Here is a 13814-nt window from a genome sequence, read left to right as displayed (position 1 = left end):
TCAGCACTTGTTAGTATGATACAACACACCCGTTCACGGTTAAACAAAAGAGGACCAAGCACCATTCTGCAAATGTAGAATTTCCCCATAGATGTAATAACAACCCCCACCTCTAAAGAAAAAGAAACTAATGAATCAGGGCAGTGACACACCTAGCAGTTATCTAAGAGCATAAAAGCATGCATGTCACGTGTATTCCTATCCAAGCTAATGTAAGTAAACATCAATCTCCCTTATAAAGAAGAGCAGGAAGATACAATGCATTCAGTATTCTAAACTCTCCTCCAAAAGAGGCTATTTGCCTCCATTAGAGTACAGGAGGTGTGTTTTTTTAAGTCCCTCATCCTCTTTCTCATTCTGTTTTCAAACATAAGACCAAAGTGACTGTACATCTGGGGTTGGCGGATAAGGACCCCTGACATGAGGCCTCAGAACTGATTGCTTTCCAACACCTTCCCCTGCTGTACCCTGCACACCGCATTCAATCGATTCCTTCCTGCTAACAACAAACCACAGCAAACAACAATTAAGTCAACTCTATCCAAGCTGAACTAGAAACATTTCAAAAACAAAAAATTCTTACTCCCCAGATAAATCAAAACCAATTACAGCATCTCCCATCCTATTATTTGATTAAAATATGCACAAATGAAACCATCCAAAAAATTTATACAGGCTGATAATAGTGTGTGTTTGGGCCTATGGCACCTAGATGAACACCTTGCTAATACGGTAATAGCCCTTCTATCTCGTGACTTAGTAAGAAATCAAAGTTATCTTTTACATAAGCAAAAGAAGCAAAGAAGAGCAAACCCTAATGGGGCATGCTTATAACAGAATAAATACACGTCAGCTAAAGTAGAAATTGCATGCCCAAACACCATTATCAACTAGAACATCTAGCTATACTATTCATATCAGTTTTAAACTACAACATAAAGCAAAGCCAGTTGAATGATGGCTAAAGCAAAAAGTCACTACTTTCTTATCAGAAACCAGTATACCGACAACACAATAGCAAGACACGATGAAGCCAGCCAGCTTAGAACCAATTTGGAGCATCAAGTAGAACATGCAGCTATACCAATAGCAAGATATGATGAAGTGAGACAGCTTAGAACCAAGTTGGAGAATCAACTAGATCATGTAGCTATACTGCTCATATCACTTTCAACTTTTTGTTTTAAACCACAATAACAACGGAAAGCCAGTTGCATGATGGCTAAAGCAATCAGCCAGTACTTGGCGAAAGCAGTATGCAGAAGACACATTGGCAGACATCATTACGAGGACCAAATCAGGAAAGGACTTCAGAACCAACCAAATGCTTTGGAATAGTTGATAGCTCCAATAAAAGCTGGCTAAATCAGTGTCACTTATATAGTAGAATCTCCTGTTTCATTACAGGTTTATGAAGTGTAGCATTTTCATAAATTTCTTGAGCATCTTTGTGCTCCAAGGTCCAAACAAGTGTTATAGCCATATTCACTTGCCCTTTTCTCTATCATCATTTGTTTCTAGTTGAAATTCTTTGTTTTAAGCAAGAGCAAGCGTTCCTAGTACTACACCTCACCATTTTACAAGGCAACAGATAATCAATCATAAAAATTTAAAGAATAACATAGAGCAACTTTTCAAACCAGCAGTAAAATGTAAGATGGATGAAGTGAAATGCACTTACTTGGACCAGCCATTTCCTGGAGACAGCTCAAACGCATGATTGGTTGTAGATCTGCTGGGACTCGCAAAAAATCTTTCATTTTTAGTAGCTTCCTCTGAAGGTTTGACAGGATAATGGGTTTCAGCGGTTGACAATGGTGGAAAAAATGCTTTCTGTAACCAAGGATCATGATCACTTGAACCAGTCACAGGGCTAAATGTCCCACCATTATGCCCATTACCAAGGAATATGCTCTGATGCCGAGGAGAATGGGGGCCAGAAACAACCTGCTCTTCTGTTGAAAACAGTGACATATGAGATGAAGGGTGCACAAGATCATCCTTGTTGGATCTGTTCAGTTCAGAAGGTAAAAGCCAGCTGGCTGGGCCACCTGATAAACCTAGACCTTCCTGACCAAGAGGACAACTATTCCACATTTGCCACGTACCCTTATCATTTGCATTTGCATCATCTAGGGGTGGAGAATGCATATCCTGGGCCTTTGGTGTACTTGGAACACGATTACAATTATATTTTTCTCGTGACAAAGGTGACTCAATTGGAGATGGCTTGTTGAGATCAGAAGAAGCAGATACATTCTTTAATGTGCGAGGCCTCTCCAATCCCACATCCGTCACAAAGCCAGCCCCCATGTCTAACTGAAAATTATCAAGCGACTCGGAGACAGGCCCAAGCAAAGATACTGGATCGGGAACATAACATGGGTCTTCAAAAAGCTCTGGCTCTTCATGTATCGGTTCATGATGCCCTTCTCCAATGCGATGGAACATGGGTTCAACTGCAGGAGAAAAGCCTAAACTGCTGCTAGTGACTCCATTAGGAAAGGGAGATATAGTGAATGGTGATGGCAGACCAAAATTAATTGGATTGTCAAAAGATTGTATTGATGATGGTTGACCAGATATCACAGGAGTTTGTACTTCTGTTTGGGACTTTGCATTTGGTCTACTAATTACATTTACACTCGAGGATGCGGGAACGGATGATGAACGAGTAAATAATTGCTGCCATGATTTTTTTGGTGCTGTCCCTGGCTGTGATTCAGACTGAATCTGCATAAATTGGCTCAACATTGTAAAACTTATTTTATCCACTTACAATTTCTTATAATATGCCTAAAGTTATTACAAATGATAAGGCAACAAGTTTACTTTTTATCTTCTTCACTTAAAAATACCGACAGCATAGGTTTGGGTAAGTATTGATCACATTAGTGAATGCTCACAAAGTCAAGGCTAGCCTCATAGACGCATGGCATAATAGACATATTCGAGCAGATCGTACTATCTATAATATAAAAAAATTATTTGAGAACTTAGAACTAGGCAGGCAACTGAATAAAGAGGTACTAAAAACTGAAATTAAAATGAGGTATGCAGCAAGAAAACTTACAGGGCGGCTGATACTCTTATCATCTCCATTCATAAAAGGTCTAGCAGCTACGCGTTCAGGTGGAAATAAGTCTCTCTTGTGGGCAGGACTATGGACGTGATCCACGGAAATGCTAGATTTGGTTTCTTTTGTCACTGTAGTATTAGCACCCTTTCCAAAGAAACTACCTCCGCTGAATGCTTTTGAAGAAGAAAAAATTGTACCCCTCATGCGGTCCAGGTACCTAGATCCAGCATTTCCCCTCACTGAATTGTTTGCAGATAGATTCTTTGCACCATACCCCACCTCCATGCTTTGACCCTTGAGAAAATCTGTCCCAGATTTCTGAAGTTCCCGACGTTCATTGTCATTCTTCTTGTCAAAGTCCCGTTTCCGGTCACTCTCCTTACCTGCTCTCTTTTCCAACTCTTCTGCATCAGAATTGCTCTTGCTAGAACCCTTGTCTTTATCTTTCCTTCTATCCTGACGTTTCTTTTCTGCTTCCTTCTTACTATCTTTCTCCCTCAAAGGTGGCGATGTTTTCCCACGATCTCCTCTTTCAGCTTCCTTTTTCTCATCCCTAAGTCTCCTGCGTTCCTCCACCAACCTTGCAACTTCCTCCCTTTGCTTTCTCTCTTCCTCCTCTAAGAGCTCCTTCTCTATCCTAGCTTGTCTCTTTTCTTCAGCTTTTCTGCGTGCCTTTTCTCCTCTACTCTCTTGAAAGTTGACCCCATTCTCACCCCTCTTGGCCAACATTGCTTTATGCTCCGCATCAGATGCAGCATCATCTCCTGATGTACTAATCCTAAAAATCTTTCTCCCAAGCCATCTAACACTCAAGAAAAATGAGGTCAGTAGCTTGCAGGCAAAAATAACGACACCTGAATAAGACTTCTCTGCCAAACAATTCTCATCCCCTCCAAAAACACTACTCCCATCCTTCTTCCAGTAACTAGATTTCCCACCTATAGAACCACTGACCCAATTGCCATTCTCCAACCAATCTTGACCACACATCCATCCATTCTCAGACCACACCTTCCCATTCAATATCTTTCCGCCCTTTCCAACCAAATCCCTGATAATCCCCGAATTCGAAATTCCGATCCCAGGGAGCACAGGTAAGTCCAAAACCGGTCTCTTAGAAATATGTCCACAATACGAACACATAAACCGACCACCGCCAGGATTCTGATCCCTATACGGAGTCAAGCAATTCCTGCACCGCCTCGTTGCTGTTTTCCTCAGCTTCTGCAACTCTATCGCCTCAAACCTCTTCCTCTCCCTAAGCCTGGCATTGCGCCGCACCCTCCACGCCGAGAGCTGGGGCATCAAAATCTCGTACCAAAAGAGAGTAACCAAGAGCACAAAAACACAGGCGAGCCTGGGCGAAGTAATCTCGAATCGAAAAGCCGGCGGTAGAAGCTGAGAGAGAGCCCATAGTCCTATTAATGGAATAACTAACCAAGGAAGCATCGTAGCTACCCGGCGAGACCACTTCTGAATCACACAAAGTATACACATTATCCTCTACCCGTCGCCAATCTTCCCCCCCCCCTCCCCTCCCCAATTCACCAACCAAAACCCTAGAGATCAACTCTTCAATCCTCCCAAGCAATGCTCCCAACCAGAAACCCTAACCCTAATTCGCCGCACAAATCCAAAGCAGTTAGTTCCCTCAATGCTCCAACAACACTAGCACCACTAAAATCCCGTATCCCTTAACAGCACCGAAGAAAAAGACAATCATCCATCAATAACCGGCGGATGCACCGAGAAAGATTTCTAAACCAAATCAATTTTTTTTAGGGTTTTCAAAAAATAAAAAATAAAAAAATCCGAGCTGCTGCTGCGGCAAAATCAAAAATGGGTTGAGCGAGACTTACAGATTCGAAGTCCATGCCGCGACGATAATCAGAGAATGAGAGGCACAAAGTCCAAGGCGTTAACCGGAGCCGCCACTTCGGATTCGGATTTTCGGGTCGGTCCACGACGGCCGTGAAAGCTCGTTTGTTATGCGTTAACAGCGAAGAAGAGATTCTGATGAGGGAAAAAGATAAGAGAGATGGGAGAAGAAAAAGAGAGAAAGTAAGGAAAACAAATTATATAGGCAATGACTGGACCGGGCGGTTCGGCTAGCAGGGTTGATTGAACCGGGTTCGTAATGGTCGGTTAGGTGAATAGACTAATGGAGGGTTGTAATGTGTTAATACTTGAGAGGAATTTCTAGTACTTATCTTTAGGGGGAAAAAGGATAAAGACCAAAGTAATTAAGAGGGGTTTAATTAGAGTGGGGGATAAGTAATTAGAGGAAATTAAAACTATCAAAAGGGTTTTGGGGGTTATATTAATTGGATTTTAAATGATTGATGGGTGCATTTAGGGGAAGTGTGATTGGTGTGTGAATTGTTCTACATCCTAAATTAATTACCTTATTTACGTTTTTTTTTTTTTAGTCAAAGTTTGGCGCAAAGATTTTGACAGAGAAGGGTGTAGAGGCTACTTAGAACTGGATGGACTTGACTAGAATGTGAACTATATAAGAGTTTGAGCACAACAAAAAAAGATGTTATGAAAATTCATGAGAAATTCTTGGATTTCATGGATGCCTTATTATTTCCTTATTTTGGGTTTTGTTATTTGCTTTTCCTTTCCATGAGAGTAATTGTGAGGCTTATCTAATTTGAATGTTCAGTTGCTAAATATCACTAGCAAAACTATTTCCTTGCTTAATGTCTCGGTTTTTTCATTGCCCATTTATCTCTTAAATTAGTCAAAAATTGAGATTGGAAGGTATATCTTGCAATATCCATCTTTAGGTTAAGTCACTTCTAGTAATTAAGAGCCAATTAATATTTTTTATATTAGATAACGCGAGTCAATTAACATTTGGTAGAGTGAATAACGCATTTCTCCAACAAAATGTTAGTAGAGATCTTAAATTTCAACATTCCATCTCCAATTAGTTAAAACAAATTAACAACGATCGATGAGTATTGTGACTTATTTTGGGTTGTGGGTTTCATCAAAACATATCATGAAGTGAGAATCAAACATGTGCATAAGCATTTTTTTTTCTTTTTATTTGTCTTAAAAAAAATTATTTGGAACCTGCCTAAGCCGGCAAACGTCTTGAAGGGTTAATTAACCATGATGGAAGAACGAATTGGTCCAAGTTTGTCTTGACTAATCTGATGTCACTATGCATAAACTTCATTATCCATTCATTGACTAAGATTATAAGATAGAAGAATAAGAAAGAAAATTTTGAAAGATTGCTGATCTAGCATTCCTCAATCTCATGCTGAACTCAGTCAATCTGTTCAAGTATTCCCTGAGTGAAAAGCCCAATAGTAAGCAAAATGAAAGCCCAAGTAATGCCCTGATCAATTGATCAATGGGAATAGCAATGGATTAGAGCCTGCAAGTCCATAACCACTTTGGATGAACTTGTTCACCATCTCTGAACATAGTTTGTGAGCAATGAAACAAATATGTCGATCATCACTGGCACACTGGCAGCATCTCCTCATTAAGTTAAACTATCGGCAACACGAGCTCGATCTAGCACTGAATCCAAGCTATGCTTTTATATGTTGGAATTGGATGCTCGTTGATCTATTCGCAATTTCGCATTGTGATGTTATACGATCGATGATTCCTTTCTTAGGATCGAGCACCTACTTTTTTTTTCTTTTTAAAAAAAAAAAAGAGAATCAAAGGGTTTTACTCCTGCCCCTATAGTAACTCGAACCCATGACTTTGTACATAGGTAGTGGGTGCTCTAACCACTGAGCACCTACTTGATCACTTAGTTTTCTTATGTTTACGTTCCTCACAGCTGTAATGTTGTAGATTATGCTTGTACTCGGTTCAAACCAGAAAACGGTTTTAGCTAAGTGTGCACAGAACTACAATACTAAGAAGAATGTATAGACACCAAAATGTTATATTGTTCTGGTTGAAATATGGTGTCAGAGGTCCAAATCTCATTCTAAACATGCATACGATCAATTGACTGATTCATAGAAAAGCCAAGTTCATTGCTAAAGTTAAACAACAAGATTGAGAGAATAAATTGTTTGATATATCATTAAACTCATTCTGTGGTGTATATAAATAGATTATATCGTACTGTAACAATTATGTACTATTGTACTACACTACATATACAAGGTAAGTAGTTACAACAATATATTCCCTTGTAATCTATTCTTAATAGGGAACTATGACTCACGCTGACACTCCCTCTCAAGTTGGCGCATATACATCAACCATGCCCAACTTGCTTAGTGAGCCATAAAACGCATTCCTGTAAACTCTTTTGGTAAGTATATCTGCAAGTTGCTCTTCATTTAAGGAAAGCTAATAATTTTGGCATCTAGCTTCTCCTTTATAAAGTGACGATCAACCTCCACATGCTTAGTATGATCATGCTGTACTGGATTATGTGATATGTCAATAGCTGTCTTGTTGTCACAATACAACTGCATGGTACTTTTGAGTTTGAACCCAGATCATGTAACAGATTTCTCAGCCACAGCAATTCACACATTCCTTGAGTCGTACCTCTATACTCAGCCTCAGCACTAGAACGTGCCACAACTTTCTGTTTCTTACTCTTCCATGTAACCATATTACCTCCCACAAAGGTAAAGTAACCTGATGTCGACCTCTTGTCTATAATATTTCCAGCCCAATGAAGCCACAAACCTCAAGAATGTTGTTGTGTTTAGAAAACAGCACTCCCCTTCCTGGAGCTGACTTTAAGTACTTCAAAATTCGCATAACAGCATCCATGTGACTCTCACTCAGGTTATGCATGAACTGACTCACCACACTTACTGCATATGCAACATCGAGTCTAGTATGAGCCAAATAAATCAAGCGTCCAACCAACCTCTGATAGAGAGCTCGATCAGTAGGTACCTGATCTAGATACTCAGCTAAACAATGGTTCTGCTCAATAGGGGTATCAACATGTCTGCAATCCAACAAGTCTGTCTCTGTCAACAAGTCAAGAACGTACTTCCTCTGGCACAGATAGATTCATTTTCTCCCCCTGGCTACCTCAATTCCTAAGAAGTACTTAAGTTCACCCAAGTCCTTCATCTCAAACTCAGAGGCCAGCTGTCTCTGCAGTCTATCAATCTCAACAGTATCATTGCCAGTAATTACCATATCATCCACATAAATAATTAGAGCTGTTACCTTCCCTTGTTGATGCTTAAGGAATAAGGTATGGTCTGAGTTGCTCTGTCTGTAACCAACCTTCAGCATGAACTGTGAAAATCTCCCAAATCAAGCTCGAGGTGACTGTTTGAGACCATATAGAGATTTTCTCAATCTGCATACAAAATCACCAAGAGAAGCAACTACATACCCAGGTGGAAAGCTCATGTACACTTCCTCAGCTAACTCTCCGTGAAGAAATGTATTCTTGACATCAAACTATCGAAGTGGCCAGTTTAAACTAGCAGCAAATGAGAGCAAAACCCGAATAGTGTTCATCTTGGCAACAGGAGCAAATGTCTCATCGTAGTCTATACCATACGTCTGAGTAAACCCCTTTGCTACAAGGCGTGCTTTGTACCTATTCACTGATCCATGTACATTATGCTTCACGGTAAACACCTAACGACAATCTACAGCCTTCTTGCCTTGTGGTGGAGGCACAAGTTGCCAAGTATTGTTCTTCTGCAACGCCTCCATCTCTTCCTTCATTGCCTTCCTCCACTTTGGATCCCCCAACGCATCCTGCACTTTCTTAGGTACTGATACAGCAGATATTTAATTCACAAATTATTCATATGACTTAGACAACCTCCTAGTAGACATATAGTCGGCGACTGGGTATTTTGATTTGGCAGTGAGAGTAGGTTCATATTTTTTTGCTGATTGACCGCGAGTGGTCCTATTTGGTAACACATATTGCTCAACACTAGACTCACTACTACTATTACCAATGGATGGACATACCTCGAACGAATGATCTTCAGTACCAAGAAGCAGTGGGTCAGGGGTAAAAGTGATGGCAGGAGGGGCAGTTGTGTCTTTAACCTCATTCTAAGTGATTGAAACTAGCGCCTGGATATCTGGAGCTTATGTTGCGGGAGACGGCGACGAGCTAATAGTCTAAAATGGATCCGTCAAAATACATCCTGACTGTGTGATTTCTGCTCCTCCTTCTGATTCATCCCCCTCTCCATGATACAGCTCTTCAAAATATGAATTTTCCCCCTGGATAGCTGTCTCGGAAGAGGAAAAATAGCTCATGTCCTCGAAGAAAGTAACATCCGTAGTGACGTAGTACTTTCTGGTAGGTGGATGATAACACTTGTATTTTTGAGAGCCTCCGTAGCCAACAAACACACACTTAAGAGCTCGGGCATCCAACTTAGACCTCTGGTGTTTAGGAATATGAACAAAAACAACACAACCAAAGACACGAGCTGAAAGATTATGAAATGAATGTAATGAGACATGAGATGCAAGAACCTCAAATGGAATTTTGCCCTGAAGGACACTAGATGGAAGACGATTGATAAGATGAGAGGAAGCATGTATAGCATCGCCCCAAATATACTTAGGCATATGAGCACTAAAAAGAAGGGCACGAGTCATATCAAGTAAATGACGGTTTTTCCTTTCGGACACTCCATTTTTTTCTAGTGTTTGTGGACACGTGGTTTGGTGAACAATCCCATGAGTTTGAAAAAACTCTTGGAAAACATGATTAACATATTCTCCTCCATTGTCAGAATGAAGGACTTTAATGGTGTGATGGTATTGTGTTTGAATAAGAGTTCGAAAGGTTTGAAAGGCTGGAAAGACTTCATCTTTGGTTTTAAGAAGAGCAACCCATGACAGTCTCGTACAATCATCAATAAACAACACAAAGTATCTCATACCCGATACAGTAGGCTCTCTAGAAGGTCCCCAAACATCAGAATGAATCAACTCAAAATGAATAATACTTTTATTAGAAACACTAGGAGAATAAGAAGCATGATGACTCTTGGCCAAAAAAACATGTTTCACAATGGAAAACAGACTCATCCACAATAAATAGAGTAGGCATGGTTTTTCTCATAAGACTAAAAGATGGATGCCCTAAACGGCGATGCCACAACCAAATTTCACTTAGCTTATCAGAATTCGAAGTCAAAGTGGCGCGAGACTGTGCTCCTGGTTTCTCCCATGCGCATGTCTGATCCAGATGGAACAACCTACCCCTCAGATACCCCCGACTGATTATCTCTCTGGTGAGAAGATCCTGAAAAATTACATACATAGGATAAAAGGTTACATAACATTTAGACTCAATATTCAACTGTGGAACAGATATCAAATGATGAGACAAGTCAGGCACATATAACACATTATGAAGTTCTAAGGTAGGAGTAATACAAACTGACCCTGACCTTAACACAGGAAAGGCCTCACCATTGGCATTGGTTATATAGGACACTGGTGGGGAAGATAAGTCAGTAAAATACGATTTATCATAAGTCATATGATCGGAGGCACCAGAATCAATAATCCATGTATCAGAACCAACAAAGTTAGAAACCTTTAAAGCCATACCAATCTTACCACGACCAGCTATAGAGACCGTAGGAGCAGCCCCACCTGTGGTATGATGATCCTGTCCGACCATGCCATAGAAGTCTGGTTTTTGGATCAACTGAACCGCAGCTGCCTTTGCCTTAGGACGATAACCTTTCTTTTTAGGGTACCCATTCAGCTTCCAATAAGTCTCTCAAACATGTCTAAGGTCATTACAATAAGGACATTGAGGACGGGGGCGGTTAGTGAAGCCTGGTGAAGGATCTTACTGATGCAGGGGAATGAAACTCTGCTGCTGAAGGAAGGGTGCAGGTGACTTGGCCTAGATGGCTAGGCTAAACACTTCAACCTGTGCATGTTTGACACTTTCCTGCTGAGACTATCCTTACGGATGTATGTGAAAGTTGTGTTGAGGCTAGGAGGGTCTGCCATTCGGAGTAATTCTCCCTTGGCACTGCTATGCTTCTCATGAAGCCCCATTAAGAATACATGAACCTTTTCAAGTTCCTTCTCCTTCTGGTACCACACAAGATCTTCCTGATTCTTGATCTTGCAGGGACGCTTCTAATCAATTTCAGCCCATACATTCTTCAGCTTGGTGAAATATATAGCTACTGATTGCCCATTCTATTGCATACTGCTAGTTTTGCACATCAATTCATGAACCTGTATAAAAGCATATTCATTTGTATACAGATCCCCCAATGTTTTCCATATTGCTTCAGCAGTCTCACACTCTTCTACCAACTGTAGCACATCTTCAGTCATAGCTTTGAATAATATTGCCATCACAGATCTATCATCATCCTCCCACCTAGTATAGGCATCCACATCCTCCTCACTAGGAGCTTTGGTTGTTCCAGTCACATGCCTCATCTTGTGTATGCCACGAAGATGGACAGACATAATCTTCTTCCACGTTCGAACGTTGGTACCACAGAGTTTCGTACCTCCAAAAGAACCTCCATCTGAACTGCGGATAGAAACCTCAACTTTCTGGACCTCATTGATCTTGAAACTTTGACCTTCACTGTCATCACCACACATTACAATAATACAAAAAGGAAACAACACAAATTCCGAAGTACGCAGCGGAAATAAGAATAATATATATATATATATATATATTTGAATCTGTTAGCTTAGGGTTGACTGAGGCGAGTTGACCGAGTTGTTGACCGAGTTTAGGGGAGTTGACCGAGTTGAGGCGAGTTGACTGGGAGATCGTGACGCCGGACTGAGTCGAAACCGGTCAATATGTGGGCTGCGATTAAGTGCAGGATTTAGTCGGACTTAGGCTGCGAACTGAAGAGTCCAGTCGAACTGCAGAATCCGGTCGAAGAGAAGCGATGGCGATCTAGGCTGCAAACTGAAAACTCTGGTCATAACGAGGAGAGATGGCGGTCTAGGTTGTCAGCAGGTGGCGTGTAGAAGGACGAACTGGACAAGCTGACCTTCAGTGCTAGAGGAAAACGCATGCAGTCTGAATGATGTCCAAGAAGAAGATGCTCTAATCGTTCTTGGACGGAATAACCCTAACAATGGGGTTTTTTGAATTAATTCCTCAAACAAAAAATAGAAAGAGACAAAGTCCTCTTGGATCTTTGCTCTGATACCAAGTTAAATAACAAGATTGAGAGAATGAATTGTTTGATATATCATTAAACCCATTCTGTGGTGTATATAAACAGATTACATCGTACTACAACAATTGTGTACTACTGTACTACACTACATATACAAGGTAAGTAGTTACAACAATATATTCCCTTGTAATCTATTCCTAATAGGGAACTATGACTCATGCTAATAGGTTCTATATCAAAATTTAACAAAATTGGGGCCACACTACTAGAATTCTGTTCATTTACATCAGTCCAGAACCGATGTAAAACTAAATTCTGACCGATGTCTTTGTGGCTGATGTAAAAGATATAGACATCAGTATAAGCACGTTTTTACCCGATGTCCCAGACAACAAACAACATCGATTCTAAAAAATAAATCGATGTATAATCATTATAATCAACATAATTTTATATGTTAACTATATTTAATTCTTCATATTTTCACATTTTATGCTTAATAAAATATATCTCAAACAATACCTAAGTGAACATTTAAATCGATTACAATTTCGGAAATGATGTCTAATACACTCGTAGACATCAGTCTCCAAAAAATGCTACATGATCGTGTCCATTTTTACGTGCATCTTGCCACATTATTCTCCTCAGAACGATGTATGTACCTTTAGGTAACATCAGTTAATCTATTAAGAATGATGTTTTATGTTACTAGGAACATCGCTTTTATTTAGTTGAAACGATGTCTAGTAGTTTTGTAGACATCATTTCTATTTTACAAACCTGATGTTCTGTATTTCACGGTAAATCGGTTTACTTTATAACAGCTGATTTGTATGTTGACAATAGATAATGGTTTGGTGTTTAGATATCGATGTGCCTTGGTTTTGTGTACATCGATTTTTTAGTGACATATCGATATGTTCATAATCATGAGACATCAGTCCAGTTTTAGGTACTGATTTGTAATCTCTGAATTGACATCGTTTTCTTTGACATTGGTGTTTTGTTTCCCATTTATATACATCAGTTCATATATATAAGAATGATGTGCAAGTAACCATCTAGCTGGTGGTGGTTGGAAAAGATCTAGAAATACATTTCTCATATATATCATCCAAAAATTGGGGCTTTCCATTCATTTTCTCATCTTCATTCATGATTCTACATAATTCACAAACCAAAACCCCAAAACCTACAAAGGCTAGCCATAAACATAATAGAAACCAACTATATTAGTTCTACATATATACACCAAAATTTCCTTCATAGCAAAAACAGCTAGCCTTACTCAAAAATTTCTTCATAGCCACAAGTCCTACACCCAACTCTGTATATAATCAGCCACTTCACTGCGCACCTCGTCAATTTGAGCTTGGGTATATGATTTGCGCGACTTTACCGCCCACTAGAAATGTATTAAAGAACATATAAGTCATAATTAGGCTTAACAAGCTAATACTTAATTAAACCAAAATGTTCTTCATAATAATTCATATACATACCTTGGTTGGAAATGAAAGTGTCTCATCCTCTATAATTTCCTTCATGTATCGCATAACATAATAGCCACATTCAACTCCACCCGGTTGTTTAGGTACGCCCTA

General features: G+C 39.9%; 1 protein-coding gene across 3 annotated transcripts; it reads right to left on the bottom strand.

Annotated features, from left to right (window-relative positions):
- Positions 1–128: 128 nt before the first annotated feature.
- LOC112194747 lies at positions 129–5134 on the bottom strand. Of its 3 annotated transcripts, none has more exons than XM_024334973.2 (4): positions 4939–5134; positions 3074–4837; positions 1682–2733; positions 129–499 (listed from the first exon to the last, which is right to left on the bottom strand). In XM_024334973.2, exons 2-4 carry the CDS (start codon positions 4574–4576, stop codon positions 364–366), a joined length of 2691 nt encoding a protein of 896 aa, XP_024190741.1. In that variant the 5' UTR covers positions 4577–4837; positions 4939–5134; the 3' UTR covers positions 129–363. The 3 variants fall into 3 exon arrangements, with proteins under 3 accessions (XP_024190741.1, XP_024190740.1, XP_024190742.1); XM_024334972.2 differs by having other exon boundaries at positions 3074–4772; XM_024334974.2 differs by having other exon boundaries at positions 129–496; positions 3074–4772.
- Between the last annotated feature and the right edge of the window lie 8680 nt (positions 5135–13814).

Source organism: Rosa chinensis, chromosome 3 (genome assembly GCF_002994745.2).
Source record: "Rosa chinensis cultivar Old Blush chromosome 3, RchiOBHm-V2, whole genome shotgun sequence".
Classification (NCBI taxonomy): domain Eukaryota; kingdom Viridiplantae; phylum Streptophyta; class Magnoliopsida; order Rosales; family Rosaceae; genus Rosa; species Rosa chinensis.
This window is presented reverse-complemented; position numbering and strand designations above follow the sequence as displayed.